The sequence below is a fragment of the Trachymyrmex cornetzi genome, unplaced genomic scaffold, assembly GCF_001594075.2.
Source record: "Trachymyrmex cornetzi isolate Tcor2-1 unplaced genomic scaffold, Tcor1.1 scaffold67, whole genome shotgun sequence".
Taxonomy (NCBI): domain Eukaryota; kingdom Metazoa; phylum Arthropoda; class Insecta; order Hymenoptera; family Formicidae; genus Trachymyrmex; species Trachymyrmex cornetzi.
Window position 1 is genome coordinate 626,523 of NW_017299992.1, and position 15,834 is coordinate 642,356.

Consider the following 15,834-nt stretch of genomic DNA (forward strand, 5'->3'; position numbering starts at 1 on the left):
CACGAGCGTTATCACTGATAAAAATACGTTGCCTCGTTCTGAGATTTGTTATCAAGATAGTGTAGTATAACACAAAATAGGATGATTTAAAATCAGCAAAAACTAGAGAAAGCCTATCGCCAGTAGTGAAATATGTAGAGGCGATAATAACTATTGCGCTAATAGCTGTGACGCAAGTTGTAGATTAGTAATGATCTCACGAAAAAGGAACAAATGTAAAATACATTAAACATAAATAAATATACCTAAATATACCGTTTTATACGTGAAAAAAAAAAGGAAAATAGTTCCTGTGTGTTCTTAATCCCTGAATTAATGTGTTGTCAATTATACATATAACATACTTAACAATTAATTAAACATATGACATCTTAAGCATCCGTCTGCATATTCTTACTCTCTCTTATCTGCAATCTGAGTCTTTTTTGCCCAAATTTAAATTTTTTTCTGTTCTAGGCTTAAGAAAATCTGGAATAAGGGATTATTCAGAGTTATTTTCCAAAATCCCTATTAAATTATCAAATAATTTTTTAACTCATATTTTAAGAAAGAAGAACTGCACCCCATCTTTTTTCATAAAACTTTGTTTGTCGCAAATAAAAAAGTAAAAAGGTTAGATTAAAACAATTTTTGGTAAATGTTCCCCTTTACACAGCCAGCCCTAAATGACCTCCGAGTGACCTTGACCTTAAAGGTCAAGGTCATTAACCTTTTCCGTCGCTCATTATTCATTAAAAGTTATTAACGAAAACGTTTTTATGAATAGGACACTTTTTCAACACGACATACATTTTCCAACATGAAGAATGTATACATTTTATTTATTTCTTGACGATACATCATTTAATCATAAATATAAAAAAGCCATTAATTTAAAAAATTGCGGTATTCTATCATTAAAATCATATCGTTTTTTAATAAATTCTACTAAATAATGTTCGTAGGGTCCTTCTGGTACACCAAATCGTGATAAAGCAGAACGCATATCATGCCATAACCGCTCAATATTTTGTGTATGTACACCAGATTCAGGGTCAATAAAATTAATAGAGTGATGAATGGTCTAATGCACATAATCGAGTTCTTTTAAAGATACATATCCTTTCCACGAATCACTGCAAATTATACTGCCTGGTGCAACACGTTCCTGAATTATTCTCGTTAATATTTATGCAGTACGATCTTTCTCAGGAACAATAAAAAAAGATTTACTGCTACGTTCAATAGCACCAAAAATACATTGCTTCAATTATTTCTTCTATTATATTTATTTTTCTATTTTATCTCCTTTTACTTTACATTTTTAACCCGTTTATTTATTTTACACAGAAAAAAATTTTTTATTGTGATAATTTTTCTGCAACCAAGCTGTTGAAAGCATGAAATGTTCACAGGAATAAAATCTTTATATTAACATAATGTTAGTTTTAATACATTCGATGTTCTTTGTCATGGAGTGAAAAACATGATTATAAGGAAAACTTTTAATAACTTTTCTTCGTAGCGTTTTTATGAATATGCATTTATTACACACAGAGGATAAATACAGATTTTTGTATCTGAAACGGAGAGAAAAGCAAATATTTTTGGAGAATCGATATCGCAAATTCAAAGGTTACAAATACATTAAGTGATCTAGAAAAAAATTATTGTAAAAATAAAAGTAAAATAAAATTTTTACAGCATCGGCCAGATCAGATTAGCAGCGACCAGCGTAGAAAAAAAGAGTCTAAATTCGACAAAGTAATCGCAATCATTTCAACGCTGAAAATTGAATAATAATGCTACGTCGGCTTCCTCGTTGACAAAGCAAGTCGCTTCGTAAAACGGGTAAAAAGACGCAAAAGAGGGTGAAGGCGACGAGAAATAAGCGACGAATTCCAGAGAGATAGTGACAGAGGGAGGAAGATAGAGAGAGGAAGAAAGAGGGAAACTTGGATTACGCGTGATCGCCGCTGAAGTAACTACTTTGCATCATGAACAGTTTGTCAATGGGATTGTTGATGGCCGCGTGCAGACTCTGCGACAGCGACGGGGTGTCGTGCGATGATGAGCCATGGTGGGAATGCGAGGCACCCTGATGACTACCGTCCGCGCCGCCGCCATCGTTCTCGCCGATGTCGAAGCCGCCGTCCGTACCGTCCAGGGACAGATCGCTGCTACAGAAGCTCTCTCCCGAGTGGCCCGGGTACGCGTCTGGAAAAAAATGATATGCATTTCATCGTTTCTCGCCAAGTACCATGGCACTTCGACGAGGTGCAATGGTATCTTATTCCAAAATGTTGTATGGGGTGTCGCTGAATGGCATGCAAGTTGCAACAATGAAAATATTTCTAAATTTTACCCGCAAATGTGCATATAATACAAAATCAGACAATGCAGAATGTATCGCGGGAGAATAAAGAGATTTACATAAACTTTGATCAACTCTATCTATAGTATCTATACTTGTACACTGAATTTATTTACGTGACGTATTAATTATTTCTTTATATTTTTCTCTATTATGGTTTTAAGAGAAATAATTTCTATATAAGGTGCGCTTACCTTAAAAGTGATCTAAATTTTAAATTTGGGTTCCTTCCAAAATTCGATTTTAAATTTTAAAGCGTTAATAGTTTTATCAGTTATCAACTTATGAAAAGTAGTTTAATTTATGAAAAATAGCCTAACTATCAACATAAGTTTCCTATTTTAAAGTGTTAATGGTTGAAATTATTAATTTTTTTCGGTAAATGTCTCAAACAATACGCGCGAAATAAAATTATTTTCGACATACTTTAAGACAAACTAGAAAAATATGATCTAACACAATAACCTATATATCTTTTGCTGGATGAGAGAAATAGAATAAATTCCTTTATATCCAATAGTTGGATATTAAATAACAGATTTGATTGTATCGACTATTAAAAATTGCAGACTCGAGATATAAAAAGGAATTGTCGTTTTCTATATAGAAACTAAAAATATTCGATTCGAATTTGAGTGGGCGCATGACATTGTTGGATGTTCTAAAAAAATACACAGATATATCCGAGCGTCTATCTTTGATTTTTAAAAAATTAAAGTAAAAAAATTTTGCCTAATAGAAACTTTTTCTAGAAACGTTATCGAGATACAATTATTACAACGTTTTTAATATATTCAATTTATACTCCTAAATTTTTTTGATAAATGTAAAAATAAACATAAAAACGTAAAATAATTTTATCACATTTTTACCAAGAAAAAATTAGCTGCGGAATGCAATTGACATACATTTCCACTGCTTTCATTTCATATTTTTAACAACGTATTTGATCAATTTTATTTATTCACCTTTTGAACATTGTCATAGTCATTATATTGTAATTAATCATCAAAAATACGAGAGGTAACAGAGAAAATATATGTCAATTACAATCCGCAATTAATTTTTTATTAATCAAAATTTGATTGATTATATTTTTAAATTTATTTTTACGTTAATTATTATAAGATAATTTAGGGATTTAAAAGAGATTTAAAAGAGTATTTTTAATAATAAATATTAAAATGCTGCACCAACTGTAATTCATAAATTTTTACGTTTCCATAAAAAGTTAGTGAAAGAGTCTATTACGGATCAATCGCAGAATGTCTGCTCTCAAAAATATCATCCACACGTTCTGGGATACCTTGTAAACAACTGTCGAGACACAAACGCGTTACGCACATACCGTCTGTGACACCGATGCGCAAATGAGTTTCTACGACGAGTAAAGACTTACCGTCGGGCGAGTACGGGTTATTGGGGTTGAGCGGTTGGGTGGCTGAGGGGAAGCTAGAAGATTCCCCATCGCGCATGTTCAGGGCGTTCAAGTAATGACCTGCGAACGAGATTAGACAATTGACATTGAACTCATTCGTTTACCAAAGCCCCATTAACCAGTCTTCGCAAATTCGCGAAGTTCGTCGATTCGCGTGTTTTTTCTTGATTCTACGTTACTCGATTTTAAAAAAATAAATAACTCGAATGTGATAAAATACGACGAAAATAGCATTAAAATTTATTAATCAGAAAATAAAAGTATAATGTATATAGAAACAATAACGTTTTCGAAATTTCACGTTCAGATTCAAAAAAGTATCTCAGGATCGGGGGAATTCAGGAGTAGTCATGCATAGATTAAAAAATAGCGCTTGAATTCTCGATAGAGTTCTGAGCTAATAAGATGAAAAAGGCCACTTACTGTGATCGCTGTGTGGACTTTCCGTCCTTCGCTCCTCTTTTGGCTCTTTATCGGATCCGGGCTCCGTTTTGGCCTTCCGCTGAAGTTTCTTCATCTTCGCGCGCTGATTCTGGAACCACACTTGAACCACGCGCACGCTAAGGCCAGTGTCCTTAGCGAGTGCTTCGCGAACTTTCCTGCAAGGCTTCGGAGACACCTCGAAAGACGCCTTGAATTGACGTCGCTGTGCCGACGTAAGGATCGTCCGCGGCCGTTTCGGACCCCGACGGCCATCCCGTGGTCGATTCTCATCCAATAAGTCATCATCTAGCAATACAATTCATTTATATTTATAAATATTTTACAGCATCGCTCTCCTCTTATTTCATGTCAATCTTTTATTTATTTCAACTATTTCAAATGTCTACTTTTCAATACCAACACCCCACACATTCACACACACCTAACGATAAACAAATAAATAAATAAAGAATATCAACAGAATTAAATAATATATACAGAATAATACGTTTCTCTTTATAATTTTTAATAAAAAAATAATTAAAAAATTGAATTAATAGGAAGCGGGCGAGCGTTATTCGCCTAGTTGTCTTTATTTTTTTCATTTTAGAAGACATTATTTATTTATTTATTTATAATTTTTAATGTCACCAAAATATATTATACATTCGTACATATATTCTCTTATTTTATCATATTTATATATTAATATTGTTAAATTTATTTTGACAAAACATCTGTTTTTACAAAAATTAATAAAAGGCCTGTTCCTTTTAGTTGAATTTCTTTCACAGTTCATCTTTTTCCTTCCACGTTGGAGAGAAACAGAGAATTGCGTGAGAAATTCAGCTAAAAAGAATAGATCTCTATTATTAAACTATGACACGAAAGTTTATCGCACGAAAACATTAAACGACAAAAGAGGATGGAGAATAATATAAGAGCGAATAAATGATTATCGCGGAAACAGTGTTCGCGTTTCGAATTTCGTGATTTCGTGACCTCCGTGCGACGGATTGATCCGTGAGACGCAAGAGAGGCAGTGGTCGAAGTCGAGCAGTAGATACGGGTGGTTTCGATCAGACAGTGATCCAACAAAGCACAGGCCACGCCTACCGTGCAACATATGTACCGTGGCGCGCGGCAACATGTCGGCCGCGAACAAACGCACCGGCCATACGCGCGCAGTGGATTCCATTTTCCGCACGAATATTTCAAGAACTCTGGGAATTCCATTGTTAAAAATTATTTCGCTCCCCGTGGGAATACGGGGCGAACAGTGGAATTGTCGATCAAATCAATGAGCGAGATCGCTGGTAAATCGCGGATCATTCATTGTTAATAAAAGCGCGATGAACAATTAAAACCGACGCGGCGCAGAAATATTTGCACGATACTGATATAATTTTAAAAAATTTATTTTCAATGCTTCATTGCCTCGTGAAAATTTTTAGATTTATTTTAAAATTTTTATCGAGATCTTTTTTCAATGTTTCGCTGTTAATGTGCGATTTCTTGAATTCATGTTTCATATGCGTGATAGAGAGAGAGAGAGAGAGAGAGAGAGAGAGAGAGAGAGAAAGGAATATACATAAAAATGGTGGCTCACAAACTGCTCTTTTATCATTTTCTATCGTCATCGATAACACATAAAATATCTCGAAACGCGTGCTATAAATTTATGTCGAGATATCGGTCGGATAAACGCCATGGAATAAATTCCCACATCTCTTTTGGTAGCAAGATATATTATATATTATCACGATATTTCGATTATATGCGAGAAAGGATTGGCGAATTCAACGATGTCTAGTTTCAGGATGTCGCGAAACACGCGTCCACACGATATAGCTTTCGATCATTTATCGCTTGATTTAAATGTAATTACCTTGAAAAGGAACAGCCCTGTTTCGAAATTCCTGTAGATTTTTACTTTGGATGTCTTTAGATTGTAGTACAACCTGCGAACAATGCAACAAGGTATGTACAATGCGTTTCTCAACGGTTTTTCATTTCATTGTTATTCGGTGTATTTTCAAGCATTCCGCGGTAATGGTCCAGGGGAGGCTTTGTGAAATTATTTCGCGGCCAAAAGCTCGTATCGCTCGCCAATCTCAATTCCCAATTCATTATAATTTGACGTTGGAAACGGCACGTCGATTGATACCCGTTTAAATCGAAACAAGACGATACGAAAGATAATGAGCAGTTTGTTTGGTCACAGAAAACAATATATATATATATATATGTATAAGAAACGTTAGATCTCATCCTTTCAGTTTATTCTGCACGAGTAAATTACGCCGAGATATTTACTTAACTGTAACAATAAGCCTTTCGCAGAGTCGTTCAATTGTAGTATCGGTTAATGCTTCTATCAACGAGAGGATGAAAACAGAGATTGTGATTTCATATAGAAATAAACATGTTGTGGAAAGTCATTTCATCTCGCATTTCATGCAACATGATACGCACATTACACACTTTTATTCATGCCAGTATTCATTTACGATACATATTTCACGTAAGAACAATGTCTCTGTTGTACGAGAAAAATAATTATTACGTCCGTGCATACATCGGCAATATATTGAGTTCCTTAAAGGAAGATAGTAGGTTGAAAATTAGAAAAAATCAATTTTTCGTTTTTGTATTTTCTTAAATAAATCTATATATGTATACGTAAATCAAATCCAGTAAAAAAATTAACGAAGCTATAGAATTTTATATGTTGCGGGACTTCGTTGTAATACAATGTGGCTTCCGTTAAATGCTAGAATGTTAGAAATATTCTATGAGATTCCTAGTTTAATATTGCTAGAAAATATGTTTCAAAATAAAAATCATTCTTCATTTTTTTCTGAGAAGAAAAATGAGCTACGTGATATACCAGAAATAGTTGAGAAATAGTAAGTACTAATTGTTTAAGATATTCATAGTTGAAAGTTTAAAGCTGTTTTTTTCAAAACAGTATTTTCAAAATCGATATTCATGATATCAAAACTGTTTGATTGATCTGGTTAAAATTTCACAACCTTTTCTTTATTATTTAATCTTATTTTCCATGTAGGATTTTTCTTAAAAATGTCTAGTTTTTTTATTGACAAACATAGTGTCAGCAAAAATCGCTTTCTTATTTCTGCCATTAAAAAAAAATACATAAAACAAAACAGAGAGAGAGTTCTATAGGACAAGATTTAAATTTCCTCTTTAAGATTCGCAAAACACTTTTGCTTTCAGAACATCTTATGAAATGCTTATACGATGACCACCGTACGTTTTGATAAGCGTGGTCCGTCCTGATTAGCTGTTGCAACCATTATTCATAATAAATTTGTATAAAAAAAAATTGTTTAATATAGATAATAGTGTATTATATTTAACATTTTATTTGAGGAAAACGTTTTATTTCATTTATTACCTTTTTCTTAAAAAATTCTCGATAAACAACTATTTTTAATGCAAACTACTATCTCCCTTCAATTAGGGTACAATTTCTACCAGGCTGTAACATCGAATATTCCTTATTTACACTGCTGTTTGTATATATCTTATTATTATTTTAATATATACCGCAAACCAAATTTATATCAAAAAAACTATTTATAATTTATCATATTCTTTTAACAACAAAGTGATCACTTCAAATTTCTTTCCTATTACTTAAAATTAAAATTATCCCAGTATTTCCTACTTTAAATCAATCCCTTTTTTTTTTCACTTATATAGATATTTATGAAATATATATAATAAAGACCCAGTCTATCCATGTACGTCTGAGGAGAACGATAACCGGAATTAAGTGCGCTATTTCAAAACATCGGTTGAATCGAGCGAAAACTCGAAACTTAACCCAGATGGGACGCAATTACGCATACACGCACGTCTATAAAATACAATAAAACAGGCGACACTCACCTTGTGGACTATTTAGAAACAGTTCGTGTTCGAAGTCTCGTCTGCAGATCGGCTGGCCCTGTCTGAGGATGTAGTGTGCGCCCCGTGGCAACGGCTGTCCGCACATGCAACACGCGAAGCATTCCACGTGGAAGATCAAGCCGGATACCGGCCGCATCACCAGATCCGAGCAGCTGATCTTCTCCATGCATCGCGCGCACTTCACTCCGAAGATCCTCTCGTAATCGGAACGGCAGTAGAGCTTGAGGTCGCGTATGAAACACGAGTGCGACAACATCGCGCCACATGCCGTGCACGAGAGACACTCCTCGTGATAGTTCCTCTCGGCGACTCGCATCACGTACTTGTCGGCGATGGTGCGGCCGCAGCCGGCGCAAATCGTCTCAAGGAGGCCGGACTCCGTTTTCACGGAAACGGATGGCTCTGCGGGAACAAATGATCGACGTATTATAGCGATATTTCCAATAATCTTGCTGTTCATAAACGCGATACCTTGGAATCGAAATCGGTTGAATATCATTTTTATGAGTCGAAAGCAGGTAGAAGGAAACGTAGTAGTGCGAATAGATGTATGATCCGCCTCGCTGTTTCGCTGCGCGTAACTTGGCGCGAAACACAACCGTATATATCTCTCGACGTAAATTTAACCTTCTTTTTTTACTTGTAAGACGTGTAAAATAGCGTAGATATAATATGTTTAATAGTTCTATTTCAAATTGATATCCATTTTTTATTTTATTAAACAAGTAATCGATAGTCGATGTATAATCTACATTTTTTGAGAACTGATGCTAAAGCGATATTATACTTTTAGAAAAAGTTTTAAAAATTTGCGTGCGACACGATACATATATAATTAATATATTTTATGATTTTTGAAAAAAGATTAGGTAATATAAAGATGTATAAATAACAAATAAACAATTCTTTCTTATTCTCAATTTGAATATAAAATGCACATCTGTCTCTCCTTTTTTAAAGTAGATAATAAAATTCACGATTCTTCAATTTCAAAATATATCTACAGCAATTATAGTATTATTAATTATAATTTTTTAAGTTGACGTTTTTATTTTATAATTTTCTATCGAATTAAATTTCTTCTTGATAATATCGTTAATTTTTTTTGCTATATATTTTCGTCAATACTGGTATGAGTGTATAAACACTACTTGTGAAATAAATTGTGTATTGTAAAATTAACTTTTATATACTTTTAGCAATTATATCGTATATAATATTTGTAATACTGTTCATAAGCATTTTAGATTGATATTCATAGTCCGATCTCCTATTTTTCTCAAATATGCTATTTGATTCTATTTTCTCGAGATGCTGTACGATCATTTCAATAATTGGAAGAAGTCTCAATTAAACAGCGTCTCTAATGAGATTTTAAGGCGTAAAACTTAAACTTAAACTTTAAGTAGTAAGAAATAGACAGTAGAATCACAGTCGAATGTGAGGAGAATAATCAATGACAGGTAAATCTCTTACGGCTTGAAGTTCAAAGTTTAAGTTTTACATCTCACAATCTCATTGTAGATGCTTTTACACACATTTTAAACCGTTACTTAAATAAATCATTACTTAAACTTTAAGCCTTAAATCGTAAGTCCCCAAACACAATAAATGTATTAAGCCATAATCAACCAACCATAGTCGATTATTCTTCTCATATTTGATTGTGATTGGTCAATATCTTCCCGTACAGAACATAAAGACAATGTTCTCTATATGAACAATGAAACGTTGATTAATGTTGAGACAATGTTAGAACACATTGTAAGACTTCCATATAACATTTAAATATCTCAATTAAAATCCTCAGAAGATTCCTATATGAGACATACAATAATGTATAAAACTTTTCGTGAACTACGTAAGAATGTTTTGTAACTTTTATATATATAAATATATATATATATATATAGAGAGAGAGAGAGAGAGACACGATTCGAGAGAATTTTCTTTTACCCTGAAAATTAAATAGTCGTGGAACAGATTTAAACAAATTTTACCATTCATTTTAGTAAAATTTAATTATCCAATAAAATATAAGATACAATATACGTGATTAAATTTTACTAAAGTGCATAGTAAAATTTTTTGAAATACCATGTTGTCCCGCAATTACTTAATTTACAGTAAATTTTAAAAGAAAATTCTTTCTGTATAGGAATAAAATAATGCTCGCTTTTATTTTTTTGATATGTTATATGTCACAAATGCAAGGAATGAAAAATTACTTTTTAAAAGTAACAAGTTATAGTTACTCGTTACTGAGTAGAAAAAAATAACAAGTTACTGTTATTAGTTACCGATTCTTAAAAGTAACTTGTTACAGTTACTGTTACTCGGGAAAGTAACTTTTTGTTACCTTTCCGTTTACTTTATTAAAATCGACCACCAATCACAGCGGACGAGTACCTAACTCGTCTTTCTAGTCTTAAGCCTTATGAGTGACATGTGTCCAATCGAATCGTATCCAATCGTGTGCAAAGTAACGATAAAAGTAATTGTAAAATTCGTTACCGTTACCAAAAAAATGTAACTATACGTTAACATTACAATTATCAAAAAAAAGTAACGTAGTTACCAGTAAAGTTACCAAAAATAAATTGTAATTTATTACAAATAACGAGTTACTTTCATTTCCTGCAGCAAATGTTTGTAAATAAACAAACGTTGCCTGCTCATAAATAATATACCTAACTTCTTGATTTGTCGGAAATATTGTGTATGTGTGAAAGTAATCTTATTTTATAACGCTCTGTATAAATACAATTCAGAAGAAACAAAGTATTATAATAGTAACGTACATACAGACTCAGGTTCTGAAGCGAATATTGTAACGGAAAACATTTAAATACTATGGCATAATAAAAATAGCTATCATATTTCTACAAAACGTTATATGCCTTGCTTTGGATTACTTTTAAAAATAATATTGTAAGGTAATTCATGAAACGCTTTCTTTTTACCATTACTTTCTCTGAACATGTTAACGTTTCTACAACGTTATAGAAATTTTATGTTCTCTACGGGTTATGGTTTAAGCCTATTCTACAATGTGCTCTTTGTTTCCTGTTTCTTGTTTGTTACCTTTTACTTTTTTCTCCTTTGTTCGTTTTATCGATTGTATTTCTTGCTATGTATTTCTTGTTTCTTTCGAAGTTTGTTAACTTTTATCGGGCGATATAAAACAAAAAATCGGATAAGAAACAAAAAGACAAGATGTAAAAAATAGCAAAAAGTAAGAAACAGGAAACAAAAAGCACATTGTACAACAGGCTTTAAATCTTACTACATCTATTATATTTCGGGACTAAGAAACTGTTCAGTCACGGTCGAGTGTGAGTAGAATAATTGACTTAACTAGTCAATTTCTTTAGGAAACCAACCAAGCACAATCAAATATAAGGAAAATATTCGATTAGAATTGGTTAGTTTCCTACGACTTAAAACTCTACGACCGTCTACGACTTCTATGTAGAGGACCCTTTACGGTTTAAGATTTAAAACTCAGGTTTAACAGCTTATTATAGAAAACGCATAACTATCCACGACTAGACTTAAAATGAATATAATGCGTTATCTACACAGAGTAAGAAATTAATCAATTACAGTTGATTATTCTTCTCACATTTGATTCTATGATTGGTCAATTTCTTACTCCAACTTCTTACTCCGCGTTTTATAGACAAAGTATAAGAACTATGAATATCGCCCTTAGTTTTATTTTTTGGAGGACCAAAAAATTTTAGATCGAACGATCATATCTTTGCTATTTTTTTAATTTTCTTAAAATAATAGTCTCCATTATTGCGAAGTCGCGTATATATTGTATAAACTTATTTAGAGATTTTTAAAGAATTCTTAAAGTATCTCTGTGCTTGGAATTTAAAAATGTTTATACCGCGGAATGAAAGTACAAACTTTTTACATGTTTTATTAATTTGTTCTCACCTGCATTATTATTATCAGTTGAAGACCGAAAGGGAATAGGCGGAACCGTCGGCAAGGGTTGGCCCGGTTCGCTTTGACGATTGAAAGAACCAGGTGCTGGAGGATAAAATTCCAACATGGTGCCTTCTCACTGGAACCTTGAAGATAGAAAGTTTTTGAGCTGTAAGGAATCTTAAAGTTTTTGCAGCACGCTTCCGCTGGAATTCGAAACACTTGAAGGCCACATAATGTCCAAATAAAAAGTCTTTAGACCAAATAGAGAGATTGGATTAGATCTCAAGAAAGAAAAGTTTATCTTCTCAAGAAAACTCTTCTTCTCCTTTTTTTCTTGTCTGTTTTTATTCTTGGCTTCTGATTATTTCGAAAAAATCTTCAGTTATTTCTCTTAAGTCCTGATAAAACTTTTGATTCAAATTTTTCGACGATAGATCGACGATAGATCACACTTCACTTGTTTCTCGTCTTGGCGACTAATTGATCCTTCAAACTGTTCAGCTTCTTCAATATCACTTTATCATGAAAAATCAGAATATCGCGTCGTTTCACGCTAAATATATATAGAAATACAACAAACTCTCTATTCAACACTTTATAGTAAATCAGTTCAGGCCTAGTTTAAATTAGCCCTTTACATCGATCTCGTTTCGATTAGAATACTTGTTCCTCCGATCACACAGCGGCGGAAAGCGACGGCAGGAGAATCGTCGCGTTTAGCCCTCACCGGTTTTTCGATACGGGCAATGCCGTACGTCATCCAAGTCTCATGACGAACTGCCGGGGCTGCGGCGCGCGAGTTTAACGCGACGATCTTCTCGGACGACCTCGAGGCGCGAGATACCACGACCGCATCGCATTCTGTACACGAAGACGATGACCGCTCTCGATGTTACCGCACTTGTACCCCGTCCACTTCCACATCCACTCGTCCACTATCAGCACCGAACGCACTCTGTACGTGACGGTTTCGTACGTGTCATCAGTGCGAGTTCCGTCGCTTTTTTGACGAAACCCACTGACTTCGCCGACAGCGAAAATCATCCCCCTCTCCATCCTTTCTTCCCATCCCCCAAATCCCATCCCCCCACACAGCTTTCTCTACCGTCCCGTTTGTGTGAGTGTGCAGGTGTGCGTCTCGTCTTCGTCATTGGAGATAGACGAGGCATCGACGCGAAAGTGAGGAGGGCGGGTTCAACCCCCGTGGAAGCCAACGGTGGAAGCGCGATTGGCGTTGCTCGGAACCGCCCTTGCTAGAGCGAACTGGTGCAGCAGTGGGGTGAAACGACACCAGTGCTCCTCAACCGGTGGCGACGTACGAGCGGAGATCAATATCCGGCCGACCATTGCCGGATTCAGTGACGTATCTCGACGAACTCGCTAGACATCAATTTTGGGTGCCGCCGGCATCTCTATTGTTTACAATTATGCAAAACAAAAATTTAAATCAATTTAAGATGAATTTATAGAATAGCTTCCTCTATCTTCCTATATGTGTATCTCGTCTTTGTCATCGTAGGCGTCAATATAAGAGCGAGCAACAGATTTATCTCTCATAGTAAAAAATATATGTCAAAAATAAAAAATCAAACTGATGTATATAGAGAACGTATTGCTGACTTTTAATATTGTAGAAATAATTATATTATTGCAGAAGATTAATCTAACAATACGACACATAATTTCTTATGTAAAAAAGATGTACGAAATGAGAGTTTTAAATGGATAAGCTGGATTTTTTTAGTGCTTAAATAATTTGAGAATTTATATACATAATCCTGTAAACTGCGCGCGTTGAATATAATTTTTAGTCTTGAAATCCGTTCCTATAAAATTAGAGTAATAATATCACATATTAAATTGACAAGCAGTAATTATTAATGCTCATAGGCATCTTGAAAAAATATTCATAATCTACTAATAAACATGGCATCTTAAAACCTGTAAGTAATTTTATTGCGAAAAATATAATAGTTCTGTTAGAATTGTGTTTCAAAATTAAACTTGGCGCGCAGTTTGCAGAATTGGACATAAATTCATATCGAATTATTTAACAATAAGCGCTAAAGATCCAACTTGACCGTAAGGCTCTCATTTCTTAGTTGTTATGTATTCATATTACAGTTTTGAAAGACACTTTATTTAATATAAAAAAAAAGATGTACTTAACTAATTTATTTGGTTTAAAAACGAGCCACACTTGACATCAAAAAATTAATAAAAAGGAATAAAAATTATCTTATATAATCGTTTATTTAGTCTAATAGCGAATTCGATTGGACGCACTCGGTGCAAACTGGTGCACATTAAAGCCATCGTAACAAAATAATGTAAAGATATGTTTATAAATAAACATAGAAATCGATTAAATCGTGAAATACTCAATACATTTTATTATACTATTAGATAAAATATGTATTTCATAATTCGAAATATTTGTATTTTATTTTTATATTCAAATCAGTGTACAGCAGCTTTAAGATGCACTAGTGCGCACTAGTGCTTCCAATTGAATTCGCCATAAGATGAATATCACAAAAGTGAAAAATAATTACGAAACTAATAATCTTAGCTAACTCAACTTCTACATAATTTGAGCAATACAAAGTTTCCACTAGTGAACATCGATAGCAATATAATTTTATATAATATAATTTTATACAATATTTATTTTAGATAAATATAGTCTGTTTAAACTATTTCATAATGACCGTTCAATTTAACATAAAAAGTCTATCGAAAAATGTGATACAGACAAAACATTGTAAAACCAAAAAGAAGATATCGAAACGCTATATTGACATGAATCTATTTGTGTAGGCTTGAGTAGCGCTCGTCGTCGATCAGCCTCCACTCTTTTTTCGACGCATATAGCTTTTACCCCCGCAGATTCAGCTAATAACCGATGCCATTTTCGAGCAAGACTGCCTGCGGACATATTTTTTCGCCGAAAGTCGGTGCGCACTGAGTATTTGGTCGTTTGTCAGTCCGCGTAAATATGCGACAATGCCGTCCTTTGTACGGGCCGTCTATCGGCGATGTTTGCCAAATAAAAGCCTATATAGATCTCTTTGTCTCTGTTCCTGTGCTGCGCGCGGTACGAATCCCCCAATGATACGCCTAGTTGGGAACGAAACTACGGCATTGCCCCTCCGGTGCACGATACAAAGGGGCATCAAGTTGGCGGTAATGGTGATGCAAAATATTCGGGGGAAACACGTGCAGGTCGAGGGAGCCCCCGTCCCCCTCCGTCCGAGATGCCCAGTTAGTATTCAGACTCGCTTAATCGTACGCGACAGTCACCATACGTCGCGTAGGATCGATGAATCCTTTACTTAGATATATCCCTTAGACTTGGATGAAAAGAGTCGTAAAGTGGTAAATTAAACCAAATTGACAAATTTTAATTTTTATTTATTAAAAGAGAAATCCAAATTCTTTATTTACTCATATTTTATTTACCTATATTTTATTTATATACTTTATTTACCTATATTCTATTTTAATAATAAATAATTTTTATTTTTCAGTAATTTTCTTTTATTTTATTTAACGTTAGATGACAATACGTGTAAAATTAAAGTTACAAAATTGTATTAAAATAATTTAACAGGGTGAGGTTTTGTATCATTTATAGTTAAGAAACTTTTACAACACGCGGCAATGCCGTTTCAGTCTTCTTGATCTAATTTGCGGTTCTCTGTTTTAGTGAAAAAGAAAACGAGTGATTTACAAAATT

At 33.8% G+C, this 15,834-nt stretch overlaps 1 protein-coding gene across 1 annotated transcript; it reads right to left on the reverse strand.

The window, feature by feature from the left end:
- Window positions 1–1,692: 1,692 nt before the first annotated feature.
- Window positions 1,693–12,648, reverse strand: Lmx1a (LIM homeobox transcription factor 1 alpha). The gene is made up of 5 exons (XM_018517022.1): window positions 12,102–12,648; window positions 8,133–8,555; window positions 4,215–4,520; window positions 3,753–3,851; window positions 1,693–2,196 (listed from the first exon to the last, which is right to left on the reverse strand). The coding sequence occupies exons 1-5, from the start codon at window positions 12,217–12,219 to the stop codon at window positions 1,940–1,942; spliced, it is 1,203 nt and encodes a 400-aa protein (XP_018372524.1). The 5' UTR covers window positions 12,220–12,648; the 3' UTR covers window positions 1,693–1,939.
- Between the last annotated feature and the right edge of the window lie 3,186 nt (window positions 12,649–15,834).